General features: G+C 47.9%; 2 protein-coding genes across 2 annotated transcripts; one reads left to right on the forward strand and one right to left on the reverse strand.

Annotated features, from left to right (window-relative positions):
* Nucleotides 1-1943: 1943 nt before the first annotated feature.
* Nucleotides 1944-2915, forward strand: tmem121b (transmembrane protein 121B). Its single transcript, XM_056587607.1, has one exon. It carries the CDS (start codon nucleotides 1944-1946, stop codon nucleotides 2913-2915), a length of 972 nt encoding a protein of 323 aa, XP_056443582.1.
* A 527-nt stretch (nucleotides 2916-3442) lies between these two features.
* il17ra1a (interleukin 17 receptor A1a) lies at nucleotides 3443-11924 on the reverse strand. Its single transcript, XM_056589598.1, has 11 exons — nucleotides 11620-11924; nucleotides 11385-11409; nucleotides 11088-11234; nucleotides 10843-10964; nucleotides 10572-10698; nucleotides 10444-10491; nucleotides 10198-10337; nucleotides 8487-8561; nucleotides 8197-8266; nucleotides 7984-8103; nucleotides 3443-7442 (listed from the first exon to the last, which is right to left on the reverse strand). The coding sequence occupies exons 1-11, from the start codon at nucleotides 11704-11706 to the stop codon at nucleotides 5944-5946; spliced, it is 2460 nt and encodes an 819-aa protein (XP_056445573.1). The 5' UTR covers nucleotides 11707-11924; the 3' UTR covers nucleotides 3443-5943.
* Nucleotides 11925-18599: the final 6675 nt, after the last annotated feature.

Raw genomic sequence — 18599 nt, forward strand, 5'->3', positions numbered from 1 at the left:
CACAAAAAAAAACAGACAAAATGATAGAAACAAGGGTCAAATAAACCAGAGCAGCTGCCGCAGTCACACACAAAGCAAACCCACCTTTTGTAGACCAAATCCTATACCCTGAATCCATTACAATGTGTGGTTCGTTACTCAAGGAAGAAACCCTGTCCTGAATCCATTATGTGTGGTTCGTTAATACAAGGCAGAATAACATTAACATAAGATGGGGGGGGGGAGGGGTGGGGGGGGGGGAAGGCGAACTGACATAGAAAATTAACAAAGTTAAATTTTATTATTTTGAATATTGCTTCAGAAATTATTATCAAGTTTATTCGTGTGGGTTCGACCTCGTTTGTTGTTTACCCAGGCACTTTCATGTACATAGTTTTTCTTGAGAATGGGTCTGTTTGCGGGGGGGGGGGGGGGGGGGGAGGGGGTACAGAGGTGACCCGTTGGCACACTGACCGCTGTGGTTAGTCCTGGAGATGGCTGCGGTCGTGTCCACCACCACCTCCTCCTCCTCCTCCTCCTCCACCTCCTCCACCCTCTCCTCTTCATGCACTGATCTGAGCTGGGGCGGTGAAGTCAGGTTCACAAATTGTAACGCACAACTGCACTCTTTTCATCGGCCCCACTGCCTCCCTGTCCCGTCTCCTACGCCTCAGGGGGGGAGAGAGGAGGACTCAAACTGGAGTCCTCCTCTTTATTATCATTTTCAAGTCCACATCTGTCTGTCTGTGTGTCTGTCTGTCCGTCCCGTTCCACTCTGTTCCCGGGTCGCCTGAGGTAAACCCTTTAGTCCCCGATCAGACGCGTCGGCAACGAGACGCGACGGGCGACTGTTGTGATTTGGATGCTTTGACATCAGCCGACTTAAAATGCAGAAGATGACTATTTCCCCTCCCACCTCCCTCTCCACCTCCACCACCACCACCACCTCGCCCAGTTCACCCATCTACGAATTGTAGATAACTTTCTATTTGCTTCAGTGATCGATTGCATATTAAGCCCTGCTGACAGAATACTCAAACTGCACAAAGTCTACTAGCTGGTCCGAATCTGTTGAAGTCCATCTGGAATGCATATGTTTATACTGAAATGTGTGTTTTCTATGTCCCACCACCATCATCCATCTTAACTTGAAATTAAAGTTTATTATCAACTACTTTGACGTGTGTGTGTGTGTGTGTGTGTGTGTGTGTGTGTGTGTGTGTGTGTGTGTGTGTGTGTGTGTGTGTGTGTGTGTGTGTGTGTGTGTGTGTGTGTGTGTGTGTGTGTGTGTGGCACAGGCTACGGTTCATTTGGGGAATCTCATCTAGGCATATTTTATTTACATTTTTTAAATGCATGAGAACTCATTTGTCAATTTAATGGATTTAATTACGAAGATAACTCGAATTTTATGATTAACTCTCCGGTCATAATGGGAGGTTATATGGGAAGATATTATGCCATTGTTGAAAATAGGGATCGATTTGACATTCTAGGGGTATTTTCGCCCTTCATCACAGAAAGGTAAGACCATTCCATTCCGTTATCAGATCCCACTCCATGTCTTGCTTTCAACTTGCCCTATCGCTCTCTCTGGCAGCCCCCCTATAAAGTATCTATCTGGAAATCAAACAAGAACAGAATACAAAGGGGCGAGGGGCACTCGCTCCAATACAATGATCGCACAAACTGGGAGGCAGCACGACCATCCAAACAGGGCCAGCAGCATCAGCAGCGGTTTCCCGCGTTCCCCAGCGACGACCTGTCACCGCTCGTCGTCCACAGCCACGGAGAACGGCCAGCTGTTCCCCAGCAGCGCCTCGTCCAGGAGGAGACGAGACACCCCGACGTCCGCCGCCACCGCAGCCAGCCTCATTTCGGAGGGGAGCCGCAGCAGCAGCGCCAGGCCCCTGGTCTCCTCCGCCACCGCCACCTCCACCAACACCGCTACCTCCACCTCCATCATGACATCGGGGGAATTCATGCAGACCGCGCCGCTGTTTGTGCAGAAGTCCAAGCGCGGTGCGCTGTACAAGGCGCTGTGCTTCCTCCTCCTCCTCTTCCAAGGAGGCGTGCTGGACTTCTACCTCATCGTGTTCACCGACCTGTACTGGTGCTCGTGGATCGCCACGGACCTCGTGGTCATCTCGGGCTGGGGGATCTTCTTCATCAAGAACGCCCGCAGCAAGCGCGAACGGGCCTGCGGCTTCCACCAGAAGAACTCCATCTTCGGCTGCAACCTGGGCGAGTTCACGTACGCCTACCTGGCGTGGCTCATCTACGTGATCGCGTGCACCCCCAAGGTGGTGCTCGTGCTGGAGACGTCGATCCTGGACCTCGTTGCGCTCAAGGTGCCGTGCGGCGTCACGGGCTTCAAGATGGTCGTGCTGCTATCGGCGCCGCTTCTCCACTGCCTGATCAACGCGATCATCGAGGACCTGAACGGGGCGACGCGGCACCACGCCACCAGCTGCTTCCTGGGCACGTGTCTGGACCTGCTGGACGGCTTCACCCTGGTGGAGATGCTGCTGAAGGGCGAGATCCCCACGCCGTACCTGAAGTACACCGTCATCGCGGTGTACTTCGTGGCGCTGGGCGTCCCGGTGCTGTGGCTGTACGAGCTGACCGCCTCGGAGATGCGGTGCCGCTGGGTGTGGGCGCGGTTTCTGGGCGGCGTGGTGGTCAACGCGCCCTTGCTGGTGGTGCGGTGTTTTCAGGTGTATGTGTACAACATGCCCGTGTCCGTGTTTATGTTTAAGAACGTGTTTTTGCTCGCGTGCAAGTGTCTGGAGCTCGTGGAGCAGTGTCTCGCGGTGAGGGGCGCGAGGAGGTTTGCCAACGCGGGGAACACGGCTCAGTTTTCCCACGGTGTTTCTGAAAACGACATGTGCCCGCACGGCTATGTTAACACGCTGGCCGTCACCACACAATCGTAAAAGTGAGACTTCTGCCTTTTTTTGTGAAGAATATCGTCGAAGGGGGGGGGGGGGTGGAGATTATGATGGCACTGTCATTTATTTCAGACCAAAACAAAAAGGTGCTATAAAGTTCCCGCGTAGTTTTCAGGCAGGAACACGTGCAATAGAAGACATGTTTGGACAATTTCAAGTTGGGTAAAGTCTGTCGTCAAAACGTCGTTGATGTGCACTTGTACTGAAAGGCACTTTAACCGTGAACCGTGTTGGTGTGCAATGTTGGATATACTAACTATTTAAATGATATATATACACAGATATTGCTCTGAATTAGGCTGTCTTATGGTGTATATTTCCGCTCGTCTGCTGGTTTGTGGTGACTTTTACAATGTATCCCAATCTCGCAAACGGAAGGCACTTGTGTTGACATCCACAAAACATCCAAATGGGCATGAGGCCATTGTTGATTCACACAGGCCTACTACTTTATTATCTCGCCACTAGGTCATCATAAAAGGTACAATCTGGATGGATTGGTTTATGTATGTTTAGTTTGTTGTGATATGATTGTAGGCTACTACTACTACTACTAAGTGGGTCTAGGTTGGTCCTCTGTCAATCCAAACACACGATTTGTGTACCACCATATTGGACGACTTATACGTTATAGTTGTAAGCTAAACATGATGAAGAGTAGAGTTTATTGTTTGGAAATATTGAGACAATCTGTGTCGGCAAAGGAGTATGATTGAATTTCGTCAGCACACGGAAAAGGCTTCTGCTTCCTTAGCATACAAATATACAGTAGCTACATATGTACAAAGAAGTATAGGTTTAAGTGATAGTATACCTCAGCACACGATATGTAATAGAGTATTTCACAAGCTTCTGTTTTATCTAGCGGGGGTGGTCCGGACGGTATGATAGAATATATATAGTGCACAAGGACTTCCATTGTGCAATATGGTGCAGACATTCAGTGACGATCCATTATTCAGATGGTTGTACGTTTAGTTTTTAGTGCCTAAACCCTGATGTGTTCCCCTTTCCCCAGCGGTGGTTGATTTGTGCCTTGTTTTACTGTGTGGCCCAAAATCAACAGTGGACTGTTGATATCCACTTCTCAACAGGTGTTGCTCGTTACTCTAATTAGGGGTCTGCTCCTTTTATGGCATGGTCAGGCAGTAGACTTATCTACACTAGTGGAGTCGACTACCTGTGCTCTGGTCTAAAAAAAGGATCCATAATTACTTAGGAGTGACACCTGTGTCACTCATCAGGTGTTGGATCCATAAAAGGAACTATAATTAGTGACATGGGTTAGTGGCACCTGCGTTAAAGGTGTCACCCAACTACAGTGACGCCTCTGAAATGCGATTACGTGCAATTACTTCACATTAGTAACAGTTATACAATTGTAGGACATTTAAACATGCACCATGTGACTTTTCTAGTGCAATTATTTACTCCCTCAAGCTATCTAATATAAAACGCATCCAAGATTCAATATATCAAGGGGATTTTTCTCATCATTTTATTCTGGTTCATCTCCCCCTCTCCCTTAAGGGAAACACTTGCATAATGCAGGTTTAAATACAAAAATACATGTCAAATACATTTGATATTGTGCAATCGATGGATTTCTTTCTTTATTATTACAGTTCTATTCAGTCACAGAAAGTTTTATGAAACTTTAGCTGGGTTAATTGCATAATTTAGCATTGACCCACAGTTGAGGAATCATGAACTACACCCCCTGCTTCTGCCTTCTGAATCACGTTAGATACTTATACCGCTGTGTGTTATTAGTCACATTCTGTATGGTGTTAGTTCACAATCGGTTCTGGACTTGACTTGATATAGCAAGATGACTACACTGAGAGTTGTCTTTTTGTGTTTTTCTTGTCACCGGTCACATGCCAAAGTTGTTAAAGAGTTACCAAATACTCAAACCAAATCTCATGAACAGTGCAAGACACGGTATCAAACACAACAGGTACTCAGACACTTGGTGTCTCAGTCGTTTGTATTTTGTATTCTGTATTCCCCGGCGAAATCCCCTCCATTACAAGATATAACAATGAAATTGAATTAGCGATGGTTAAGCAGAGATGGCGCTGTTTCTAGAGGCGAGAGTTAAGTGCTTGGTGACTCAAGAAAGTTTGACCCTTCTTTAAACCATGTCTTATTGATAGCATCATAAGTGTCGGCAGCATGCTATGCCATTTTTAAATCTCTGCTATTCAACTGTTTTCTTTCCCGACTGCAGTTTTTAAACCGTAGCAGACCTGCGCTGCGCTAGATCAACCATACATTTAAATCACGACAATTGTTTCAACAGGCGTACGGTTCGTACTTAATGGGTCATTACCCACTCGGCTTAGCAAAAGAGGATAAATAAAGAAAGGCTGAATAAGTTCACACAGGTTGGGTTTCAAAATTTCACAACAAACCACAAAATGGTGCATGCGGAGTCGTCGCTATTTTAAGATACACTCTTAGCTCTCGTTTGACCCTGAATCACTTCCAGGTCAATGACTCATTATCCGAGGGGGGTCACAGAAAGCAAACATTCTACCTGTACAATGTGTGTTATCAATATTGATATGACCAATTGTATGTACTGTAGATTGTACAACAGAGTATTTATGTGGTTGAAAAAAAACGTCAATAAATCTCGAGAGATAGCACCCCGTTGAATTGAGTGCTTTTTATTTCCTGCGGCCAAGATCCGCCAGAAAAAAAGGGGGGGGGTGGGTCAATAATACAAGTGTTTAATATCTGGGCAGCAGTAGCTCAGGAGGTAGAGTTGGTCGGCTGGTAACCGCAAGGTTGCTAGTTCGATACCGGGCCCTCCTTGCTCAGTGTCGAGGCGTCACTGAGCGAGACACGTCACTCTGACTCTTCCTGACGAGCTGGCTGTCGCCTTGCCTGGTTGACTCCGCCGTCGGTGTGTGAACGTGTACATGAACGGGTGAATGTCAGGTAATATTGTAAAGCACTTTGGATAAAAGCGCAATATAAAAGCAGTCCCTTTTATCATTATTATCTATGTGAGCGCAGTCTGAAACAGCTCCTGCTGCAGCCTTGCCAGAGCTACCAGCGGATCAGTCTCTGGTTCTGGCTGGCTCCGCCGGGAAGGCTCCTTGGAGATGTAGCCCTGATCGGAGCCCGTGCTTGGGCCCTTGGCAGAGGGCCCCAACAGAAGCTCATTCTCCCCTACCTCGACGGGATGGGACCCCCCAAGCAGCAGCTGAAGCTGCCGCAGGTTCTCAATGTCTGAGCGGGACGGGTACTGAGGTTCGGTTGGACCTTGACCTGTCCCAGGGCCGGGGCATGAGACCAGGGTTCCCTCCTCCTGCTCCTCGTGCTCCTCCTCGTCCTCCTGTTCCTCCTCCTCGTCCTCTTCCTCATCGTCCTCAACAGGGCTGCGACCAGCGGCGTCTTGCCGGACGCTGTGCCACTGCCGACAGACCTGTAGCGGCGGCTGGTTGAGCGACGGCACGGCCAGGAGCATGCGGCCCTCCTCTGTGTCGCGGCCGTGCGGACACTGCTGCCTCACGACGCCATGGGGCCGATTGACCAGCGGCGCATTCACCCGGTACGGATCCAGGGACGGGGGGTTGACCCTCGGCTCCACCGCCGCCACGGAGGGGCGGCCGCTGTTGTGGTTGTTCAGCTCGGGCGTCAGCACGTACACCGAGGTGGCGCTCTGCACCAACGCCTCGTTGATGTAGACGGGGGTCCCGTCGCGGATCAGAGGGACGCACTCCAGGACCGGAGGGATGTCCGGGAGCCGGTTGAGCAGGTTCTGCCGAGCAACCGCGTCCTCCTCGCTGGCGACGCATTGCGCCTCGAACCAATCCGGGTTCTCCGTCTGGAAGGCCTTGAAGGTCCGGATGGCGTCCCTCAGGGCGCAGCCCGACGGACAGGTGAAGTACTCCTCCTTGCCGATGCCCTCGATGTGGTTGACGCAGCCCGGCTGGTACTTCTCCATCTCCAGGACGCGGAAGTACAGCTCCTCGAAGTGCTTCATCAGCCGGTACTTGACGGCGATGTCAAAGACGGACGGCACGTCGCGCTCGTCGCTGACGTCCTCAAAGTACGCCACGATGTACTTCCCCAGCGCGGCGGGCTGGTGCATGTTGGGCAGGAAGAGGTTGAGGAAGGGCACCAGCATGTCGTCGTTGGGCGAGAGCACGTCCTCCCGCAGCAGCACCCGCTCCTCGCCACACATGGCCCTCCACTTGGCCTGCACCCCCCGCGAGCACAGGATCAGGATCTTGTCCAGGGGGTGCTGCAGCTGCCGCCGCTGCCACTCCAGCCAGCGCGTGGTGCCCACCGTGCCCACCATGGTGGCGTCCAGCAGGTCCACCAGCACGTCCGTGCCACACTTGGACTTGAGGAAGGCGCAGAGGTTCAGGACCACGGAGCGGTACAGCGGGTGGTCCTGGGAGTAGATGACCAGCAGCTTGGGGGGCTGCAAGTCCAGCCGGAGTCGCTCCTCTTTGATCGGTCGGGAGGTGAGATGGTCGTCGCTGGGATCGACTGCCGAAAGGGGGACGGGACGAATGACATGGTGGTATGAGACGAGATCAACTTGATTGTCATTAAGCAGAGGACAGGTACAGAGCCAATGAAATGCACTTGACATCCAACTAGTGCAAAAGAAGCATTAAATACCGAAGTGCAGGTTGAGTACAGTATTCTGTGCAGTTATGAGTGTCTTAAAGGGTAACATGTTATGCCACCAGCCGGTGTGAGTGTGATTGGACGTTACAAGTCGTTTTGAAATTCGTCCTCTTCCACAAGTGGGCGTGTCTACCTAGATGTATGACGGATAGATGAGCAAGGTTTGCTACAGTCCGCTGGGTAGGCTAGTAGAATGATCTATCCAGCACACATCTTTGGTGGACACACCCACTCAAAATGGCTTATTAAGGCTAATCACACTCACACCTGGTGGTATAATATGTGACTTTTAAAAGTGTGTTCTAACCGGACCAAATAAATAACCAAAGTGGAAATGCTTTTGAATCAAGAGTAAAAAGAATACATGTATAAATAACAAGCATAACATTTGACCCACATTTTTTAGGCTTTCGGATGACATATATACATATGCATGCTATCACCACACACAGGAAGATCAACCCGAATCCAATCCATGAGTAGGGAGCAAACGGCACAGGGGAAGAGGTGGGTGTCACTGTAAAATATGAACAGAGTGGTAGTGACGACACGGTTACCAACACAGATTTGACCAGTGTGTCTATGGCTGTAGTAGTTAGGTCACTGATACCTCCACAGATAGAGAAGTTCTTTCTTCGCCTGCCGCAGTCGTTCCAACATTCTGGGAAGTAGGGCTGTATCTGTAAAACATATTCACAAAATGAACAATACAGATTTTTAAGATTTTAGTCAGTTTAATCAATAAAAATAATTTGGCGCTTTCTGCCATTAAGAAAGGGCAAAAGGGATACCAAAACGCAGAAACTGCTTTCACGCAATCCGTTATTGTCTTATTATTATTATTACAGAGATGAATGTTTGATTCGTCGATCAGGTTCTTCAGTTGGTTTCAGATGTTACCTCTACGGTCATCTGACAGCAGCTCAGAGGCCAGTCCTTCATATTAAACGTCACATTCAACGACGCCATTTTGTTCTGTAAAGAAACACAAATACAGTACTGGGTTATGTACCGCCCACACAATCCGAACGTGCAGACCTTAAAGGAACTTACTGCTGAAATATATTCGCTGGGTGACCCTGAACATTTTCAGTTAAACTCGTCTGACGTGGCGGTTGGGTTCACTACAACACCACATAACCCAGTTCCAACTGTAGCTATTCGCTGACCGTTTGGTTCATCCGACTGTGAAACCAGCTCCTGTACGTTTTATCTTATGCCACACATCTTTTGGGACCTTAGTTGAACCTAGCTACAACGTGGCCCAGCGGAAAAGGAGAGCGGAGCACATATGGACCTGCTCACCATCCAACTCTCTGTGATCCCATGTGTTCAAATCCCCACACAGCTCAACCCTGTTTTCATTCGACAGAAAGGCTTTTTCACGATGACATTGAAGCGTAGTAAAAGGCTGCGATGGATCCATCTAATTTGGCATCAGTTGCCAGGAGAGAGGGCTGTTGACTTGCTCTCTGGTGGTTTCTTCCCAACTGGTTTGGTTTTTCGTTGACCCTTCGGAGATCTTCAGGTTAGGGGATAATGTGTGGCCCTTTGAGATCTCAACCCTGTACACACACAATTGACATGAGCCCGCTTTGGATAAAAAAGCTGGAGACCCAAGATTGCTATCTTACTGAGAACACAATGAACCGGCTTGTGTACAAACACAATCCTAACACTAATCTTTTGGGTACGGATTCTCAATGATTTACGCAGCGCATTGTTGGCCAAACCGTGGACGGGCTAGTAGAACTGGTTCGACAAAACCAACCATCCAACCCGAAGTGCAAACCATAAACACCATCACAAGTCTAATATTATGATTGTTACATGACGCTAATCCGAGTCACATTTATGTTTACATTGCCAGAGAGGCTATAAGAGAGAATACTTTCTCTTCTATTGTTTGGGATATCAATAAAGATCTGGTGTGTGTGTGTGTGAGTGACTGAGAGACTGAGTGAGCGTGTGTGAGAGAGACGTAGAGAGAGCAGAGAAGATAAAGATGACCATAAAACACCAAGGTAATTTCCTGCGAGGCATCCTGTGTTCTACAGAAAACTGGGGCACACCAGGCGCGGCTAAACGGTACAAAACTCAGAAACATCGTTTTTCGGGTGTACGGCGTCGTTTTCTCTCATGTTACGCAGGGAGGAAACACATCAGGCTTTGATGTAACCACATTGTACCACACAGAATCAGCAGAAGGGCATCAAAAGGGGGCATTACACTCAAGTCGCTGACACACAGATTCCACAGACAAGCGAAGGGGACTTTGGGCGCCCCGGTGGTTAACTGGCTAGAGTGGGTACCCTTAAAGGTGACCTATTACACCACCAGGTGGGAGTGTGGTTAGCCGCTACAAGGCGTTTTGAAAATCGGCCTCTTCTGACATCACAAGTGGGCGTGTCCACCTGGGTGTATGGTGGAATAATAAGTTCACCTTTAAGGCCCAGTCCTTAGCAGCGACCCGGGTTCGGTTTCTGCCCGTGGACCTTTGCTGCATGTCTTCCCCTCTCTCTCTCCCATACCGTCCTGTCTTACTCACTTTACAATAAAAAAGGATAAAACCTTGAAATAAATAAGAAAATAAATAATCAGGGTACTCTACCATGTAGGCGATCTGTCGTTGATACCTCCCTTCACACTCGGCGATCACACTGTATTTTTCGGCCAGTCTGTCAGTGCTGAAGCCCACAGACAGCGTGTGCGCGTCAAACACCTCGGTCACGTTGGGGCTCCAAAGGCTTCCTGTATGGACCCATACATCGACCAATCACATTGACCAATCACGTCACAGCTCACTCGGCGACAAAAGGATTATTAATGAAGTGTGCGGTCATCGGGTTTCACTCACCGCGCTCAACACAGAACTTGCTCTTCTTTAATACGGGATCTTGGCAACCTAAGAAACCAACGAATCGTGAGTGTAATAACAAATACAACGAACAGGAAGTGCTGTGACCATATATAGGCATGTCCTACCTGGGACAGTGATCTCCTTGTGGACTTTGTAACTGCTGTGAAGGGGCTCCGGTTTGGGGATGTTGAAGACCGAGACCAGATACGTCTGGCCGGGGTCCACCATGACCGTAGAGACTGAGAAAGACCACTAGAAGAAGAGATAAAACAATGTGAGTGTGTAATTCTCTCTCGCTCTCTCTCTCTCTCTCTCTCTCTCTCTCTCTCTCTCTCTCTCTCTCTCTCTCTCTCTCTCTCTCTCTCTCTCTCCCTCTCCCCCCCTCCCCCCCCTTACCTTCTCTCCGTCTGGGTTCCTGGAGGTTAACCGCTGGGAGAAGGAGTATCGAACGCAGAGGTCCTGGTTGGTGTCCCTCACCAGGACGTGGAGCTCCGTTCCGTTCAGGAAACTTATGCTCCCTGCGTGGCGGCAGAAGAGAGGTGCGAGTTCAACTTCTCAGAGTCTGATCATTCTTCTCCTTAATGTGAGCCCCCCCCCCCCCATCGACGTGGTCCCAGGGACACATGGTGAGCCAGGCTTACCGTCGTCCACCATGTTCCACCTCGCGTGGACGACCGGGAACACGTTCCCCTTCTCGTCCTCTCGCGTCTCCCAGCGGGCGTCGAGTCCCTCTGGGGCCGCGGGGATGTACTCGGTCCTATCGGACAGACGTCTGCCAATGCAGTTATCTAAACGAAAACACAACACGACAACGGTAAAGGCTGTTTAATATTCAGATCCGACAACAGGCATACCCACAGTACATACAATAATGGAGCCTGTCAATCAAACAACGCGGTGCGAGTGGAAATGACAAGTGTGAACACGTTAAAACTCACTTATGTGGACTTTACATCCCAAACCCTGCGAAAAAAACAAACACAAAGGCCATATTGTTACAGGACAATTTCTACATGATATTTTTTTATTATCATGTTTTGATGATAATAAATTGTTTATTCATCAATGAATAGGGCCACAGTCACTACTAGGCTACTACACACCTACACATATGTATGTAGACGTATAGGCTAAGAGGGCTGGTATATTATTAATTTTACATTCAGGCCCTACCTGTTGAGAACAGTCAGAGGACGACCCGGGGACGATCCGCAAACCGAGAGAAGCGTGGAGGAAAATCAGGACGAGATACCGCCGCATAGTTACTGTTGGACGGGGAGCGCCTCGTTAATCCCATTGTGCGCCCTTTCGATCCATTTTACGTCCGATCCCCGCTTCAAAAGGTCAACAAATCGACGCCGTGAGGTTGTTTTTGAAGCCGCGTCGTACAGTACAGGGCAGATCTGAACAGACAAGCGGCCGTTTGTGAGTCAACTTCCTGGTACGGCAGTGTGTGTATGAGTGCGGTTGGACTTCCTGAAAGCTCATTAACCTGTAGGTAGTAACCTGAGGACGTGATTTTATGTAGATGAGATTACTTTACATTTTTTGTTCCTGTTTTATTGGACTGGCTCTAGGATCTTGGCTGTATGTAGACAATAAAGATAAAGACAAACAAATGTGAGTGAGAAATCCTTTATGGAAGATCTTTGCTTTATATCAAGAATACATTGAGGAGAATAAACATCTCAGCTGGCTATGGATAATGTTAGTTGGCTAACAGATCAATATTGATACACACCTTTATATTGAATAAATAATAGCCTAATTAATCTGCTAAATATAGAGTTGAGTGAATAAAATAATATGACGGGGACGCACCGTCACAATAACTTAATAACCATAACTAGCCTACAATACACCTGTTTTGCAATGTTGATTGAATAACAGATTGATGAATATCTATGCCTTAGTTTCTGAACTCCTGAATCTCTCAGGTGTTCGATGCCTGTATCAATATACCTTTAATAATTAACTAAATTAAAATGCAATGTAGCTTTTACACCTCAAGGTGGCAATAAAGTACCATTATATGAGATACACGAATATCTGTCTCACACTGCGTGTCTGTCTGTCTGTCTGTCTGTCTGTCTGTCTGTCTGTCTGTCTGTCTGTCTGTCTGTCTGTCTGTCTGTCTGTCTGTCTGTCTGTCTGTCTGTCTGTCTGTCTGCCTGTCTGTCTGTGGGGGGGGGGGGGGGGGGGGGGGGGGGCTACAATGTATATACGATGAGATTTCTAACCACACATTTAATGCTCAATGCATGTTCCCAAAATAATGAAAACGTTTTGCCTTCCAACTCCACCCTACATATGTGTACACATCATCACCCCAACTCAGCCGTGAGGATCACCCTCGTGACCTTGTCACCCAAACCCCATCATGTCGTCCTACTAGCCTACATAATCCGTTTTTTGTACATTTTACATCAAAGCAGGCTTCTATCACCATTCACGTCCTCGTGCAACAACACCTGCAGCACTCGACAGCGTGTACGCTACCCTCGATTACGCCCGATCAGAATCACCTCCCAGCAGGTGATGCAGAAACGTGTCACATCACGCGGCGAGGACGCCTTGGTCGCCGTTTGACAGCTTTCTGTGTGAACCCGCGCGGATCAACCGTCTTATCGCTGCTTCGCTCCAGTGGGCGCGTGACCGCATGGTGGTGGTCGTCGCCACTACGGGAGCCCGCGCGCCCGTGTTTTAATGGTGGGGAATATTAAAAGTGGGAAAGTGAACGAGCATGTGGGTCCATATACCCTTCAGTGAATCCAGGTGTCCCCCGCGCAGATGTTGTGTTCATGCGCTGGCTTACGGCCCGGGCGCTGGGTCGGTATTCTTTTTTTAAAGGGGGAGAAGGCAGCGAGTGAGGCCTGCACAACGTGTTATGAGAGCGGGGGGTTGGCTGCGCTCTGATCTTCAATGAGTTTTCTGGTGTGCTTGTGTGTGTGTGTGTGTGTGTGTGTGTGTGTGTGTGTGTGTGTGTGTGTGTCTGTGCGTGTATTTAAGGAAGTGTGTGTGTGTGTGTGTGTGTGTGTGTGTGTGTGTGTGTGTGTGTGTGTGTGTGTGTGTGTGTGTGTGTGTGTGTGTGTGTGTGTGTGTGTGTGTTTGTGTGTGTGTCTGTGTATTTAAGGAAGTGTGTGTGTGTGTGTGTGTATGTGTGTGTGTGTGTGTGTGTGTGTGTGTGTGTGTGTGTGTGTGTGTGTGTGTGTGTGTGTGTGTGTGTGTGTGTGTGTGTGTGTGTGTGTGTGTGTGATTAAGCAGTGAACCCATGTACATACAGACCTAATTTTTACAATAACTTGCATTTTGCATAAATTCTCACTACACTGTCTATATCAACAGACGGTAAGTCTCTTTCCAGAACTCCTCATAGAGTCTAGGCCTGTACACAAACATGTACCTGTACACCTTTACCCTCCATCCCCCTCTACAGGTGACGATCAGCTCAAGTGGTCTCACAGCAGGGAGCATGAGGAACCTGAGAACAGTGACCGCATTGTGAGTCCTGGGGTTCTTATAACACACACAATGGGTTCTGACAGGCTAATGCCCCCCGTCCCCCGTCCCCCCGTCCAGGATACGAGGTAAGTCTGCGGGCCGAAAAACTTGGAAGAAAAAATAAAACCAAGTCGGCATTGATTTTTCCTTCCTGTAATTACGGACAATTTGGGGCGTTTACAGTCCAGCAACCGGGGGGACGATTGGACGTCCGCACACAGCGAGGACTTTGTCTTGTCCGTCTGCTTTCATCTGGGAACGTCGTCCGGAGAAGCCTTGATCGGAGCGGTCGGGGTTCAAACGGGACCGCACGTCGGAAAAAAGCGTTTGGGCCTGATCTATCGGAGCCCTCACGTTTTTTTTCTTTACGGTGATTACACCCAATTATTGGATTGCAATCGTCGGTGTGTATTTAGCCTGGGACTGTGCGCTGACTTCAAAGGTCCAGGTCTATCGGAGATGGAAGTTACTGGGAAGAATGTGTTTTGGAGGAACGGGGACGTGGATGAAGAGACAGGGTTCTCCGAACTCTCATTTGGGGCCCGTTTCGGCTCCATGCGAGGGACGGTGATTAAGGGAATGAGAAACTGCTGCACCTGCGGTCCCAATTCATCCACCACTTTGACGTCCGCTGCGCTTCCATTAGCGTTCACTATGATGGCAATCCTGGTTTAAAAGTAGAATTTACATTTTCAGGCTGTTTGTATTAAAAACCATAGTTGTTGACTGGACTGGAGTTATGGAATGTTCAATGCATTGCATCATTGATGAATAACGGATTACATTTAAGAATGGCATCCACGTTTGGGGTTAAGTTAACTTATTGCTAAAAATAGGATTCTGTGCTATCCTCACCTCATTAACAGATCGGATGTCATCATCGGTTAACAGTGTGACTTCATGTTGCGCCGTGATATATCTCGCTAGTGTGATTCCCCAACAACACTTCAACACTTCCTCACTCTTCTCTTCGCTCGTTCCAGCAACAACCATCCGCCCGTGTCAAATTAACCACCTGTGTATTTCACCGCTTGCTCTATGGGTGTTTCCCGTTAGCAGTAGCAGGCATGGCCTATCTGGCTTTAGCAGGAAGCTAATAAAACCTACAGACAGTAGACAAAGCTGTAGACTTTAAGGGGCTGGCGTTCTGCCCTGACCAAGAGCGACACGCACCAACACCAGACCAGGGTGCCCCATACAGTATGATACGACATCGGGCGGCAAGTAGCTCAGGAGGTAGAGCGGTAGTTGGCTGGTATCCGCAAGGTTGCTAGTTCGATCCCCGGCTCCTCCTAGGTGAGTGTCGAGGTGTCCCTGAGCGAGACATCTCACCCGAACCGCTCACGACGAGCTGACTGTCGCCTTGCATGGCTGACGCCTCCGTCGGTGTGTTAATGGGTGAATGAGTGGGTGAATGTGAGGCAATATTGTGACGCGCTTTGGGTGGCCACTGGTAACAAAATGTGGCCACCCAAAGCGCGTTTTGAATTGTGTTTTGACACACACAGTTTTGAATTGTGATACATTCATAATACATTGATACATAAAAAGGGTCTCACTCTCTCTCTCCCTCTCTTTCCCTCTGTCTCTCTCCCTCTCTCTCTCTCTCTCTCTCTCTCTCTCTCTCTCTCTCTCTCTCTCTCTCTCTCGCGCTATGTAAATACGGTCCATTTAATATTTACATACCGTGTCTATTTACAAAGCCGGGCGGTCGATGCAAACACGAAGCAGAAACAACATGATGCCGTTGGTCGGGGTGAAAAACCACTCTGCCTGAGAGTAGCTGAGTCTACGGTGATTAGTGCCTAACGAGGGACAGGTGAGAGTGATGAGCAGGGGAGGTGGAGTGCTAGAACAACAAAGGGTGGAGTTGTGGTGACAGGTGAGTGAGTGGTGTGACATTTGAGGTTGGATGCCTCATCCCAATCAGACCAGCAACTTTACAAAGACTTCCTGGTACTCAAATGTAACTCATTCATCCTGCACCGAAACCCGGGGCTATCTGAGAGGAAAACCAGTGTATTACATGCTTTTAATGTATCCAGCAATCTTCTTAGTTCGGGGACGCCAAACCAGTTCCAGTAGTGTTCACAGTGTAGCCTTCCAAGTCGCTGAGGCAGAACGTTATTCAGGTGTTAAGTTAGGCCAATCATTAACAAGTCAATGGACTTGAGGTGAGACACAAACCTTTTGTTTTCTTTTGTAAACAGCGCTGTTTATTTGAAAATATTAAGGTAAGGCTTATTTATTGTCCTTGGTGGAAAAAAATGGTAAGGAAATAGAATAGAGCATACATCTCATGTTATTGTATTCTTAAAAAACGATTCTTTAACACAAAGATGCGAGGAAATAAGGCTGGTCAATTTCTATCTTTAAAAAATACCATCCAACCTTTTCATTGTTGTTGGAGAAATTCGCTTGTTCCAGAACAAGTTTTTTCAGCACTGAAGAAATCGAATACGGACAAAAGAAAAGAGCCCTAAGTCACGGCATTTTATAAAATGTTCTCCTACAGTTACGATATAATTACTTGTTTGTCGTACCAACTGACAGCTGGTGAGCTGCTTCAGGTGATTATGTTCAACATTTACACGCTTTAACGGCTGTGTTACTGTAAAAGTAAAGGGACCAGGGGGTGTTCACTAACAAGTGCGTGCGTAGCTAACCTGTCAGGGCGGGGAAACCATCCCAAAGCTTCCAGGAAGTCAGCCAACATGAAAAGACCGGAGTTTCCCACCACTGTAAACCACTTATATTCGTGTTTTTGGCCTCAGCCCCTATCGTTGGCAAGGTTGGCCCTTGGAATGTGGCACTTCAGATCCCACTGGGTCCTGCCACACATTCTTCTGACCACAATGGGTTCTGAGTTGTCTGGACTCGATTCATGTATTGAGTTTTTATACGCCAACGGTAGATAAGCAAACACAACAAACAAAATCAATATGCAAAGACAAAAAAAAACAATTTTGGTCGGGGAGAGGTGGACTACAATCCAGGAAAAGTCCACAGTCCGGCTGGTTTTATACTTGACGTGTCAACGGCCGAAATTGCATCAAATGTAAAGACCAGCGTGGCTACTTGTCTTACTATGTGGACGCGGAGCTGCGGCTAGCCAGCTTGTTGCCATGCGGTACCACCTTTCCCGGTTATGTCTTTCCATGACACCTTTGAGGCCATGCAGACTGGACCCTCACGCCTTTGTGGACGAATCAAGCCTTAGGCTAGCTTTACACTATGCTCAAACAGAGCAGGTGCATCTAGAATGTTTACAATGTTCAAAAGCTTGGCCTGACTGTCAAATGTAATGGGCCCCAATGTTGGACACATTATTTCCCAACATGTACTGTACTCTCCCCATACACGGTTTTAATCGCGTGTCATTCAGTTCCAGATCCGTACAAATGGAGCCGACCCAACCCAAAACTCCCACGTATCACTGGAGAGCGTCACGTCTGGCCCGCTCAGATCTGCTCCTCAGATCTTGACAACATTGAGCCGGGCTCTTAGGAGAGGGGGACGGTGGGATGGACGGTGTCAGGTAGCTAGCACGAAGAGGCTAGAAACAAACTCAGCTAGCAACCAAGAAACAAAACAAAAGAGGTGTTTTCTGGGAAGTGCCGGTCTCACAAAGGGAACGTCTCGTGGACAGCTGAACACAAACGAGCAGATAATGAACCACTCCAACCCCTCTCCTCATTAATAAAACATCGCAAATTCTTCGGTGTAGATATATATTACAAAGTGGCAGTTTGAATTAAATAAGTGCCAAGTGCATTTGAAGTATAACCCTCCCAAGAAGGTTAATTCCCCACCTTTTTCCTCGGCTAGCCTTGCGAATGGATGGCCCGTCCATTAACGTTAGCATGTTTCTTATAGCGAGTCATTAAAACGACTTATCTCTGAATAAAATACTCTTACCCTCAAAATCCGTCTCAATTACATTCAACCTGCACTACATTCCTGACATACCTTCCCCTAACTGTGTGTAGTTATATCTCCCCAGACTGTAATGCAGTTGGACACTGTTGTATCTCACATGCGCCTCCGAGCTATCGTCGGGCAGAAAATGCCTGCAGGCCATACTGGCTGGGAAGAATGCTGGCAGGTAGCCAGGAGACGCTGCTTTTTCAGTGTCTCGGGTAATCTGTGTTATCGGGAAGGCAGTTTTTATTATTGTGTTTTTTTTCTAGGGCTGATGGGGGGAACTCCCACAGCCATCTATGTCCCATTTGTCTTTGTCTAGTTCCGTGGAGAGTCAGCGAAGCTCTTTAGCAGTTAGTTATTCGGCCTGCAGCAAATTGTGTCCAGTCCTTTGAAAGAACCCATTTTCCACATGTAATTTAAAAAATCTTCTTTGCTTAAAATAAACTCATTTTTTTTTTAAATAAAATTTATAATAGATTCGTAAAGATTATTTATAAACACATGTGTATTTTTTTATTGAAAAATAAAAATAAGTTAATAAAGATTATTTATAATCACATGTGGTTTTTACATTAACTTTAAGTCCACATGTGACCACATTAACATCAGGCCCGTTACATTTATCCTGATCTTTTGGCAACCTTCCACGCAGTGAAACGGACACCTTAATGAAAGCCATACAAACTCACACACGCGAGGACTATGGGGTCCTTCTGGAGTCCTTCATT

This window comes from Gadus chalcogrammus, chromosome 4 (assembly GCF_026213295.1).
Source record: "Gadus chalcogrammus isolate NIFS_2021 chromosome 4, NIFS_Gcha_1.0, whole genome shotgun sequence".
NCBI classification, from domain to species: Eukaryota; Metazoa; Chordata; class Actinopteri; order Gadiformes; family Gadidae; genus Gadus; species Gadus chalcogrammus.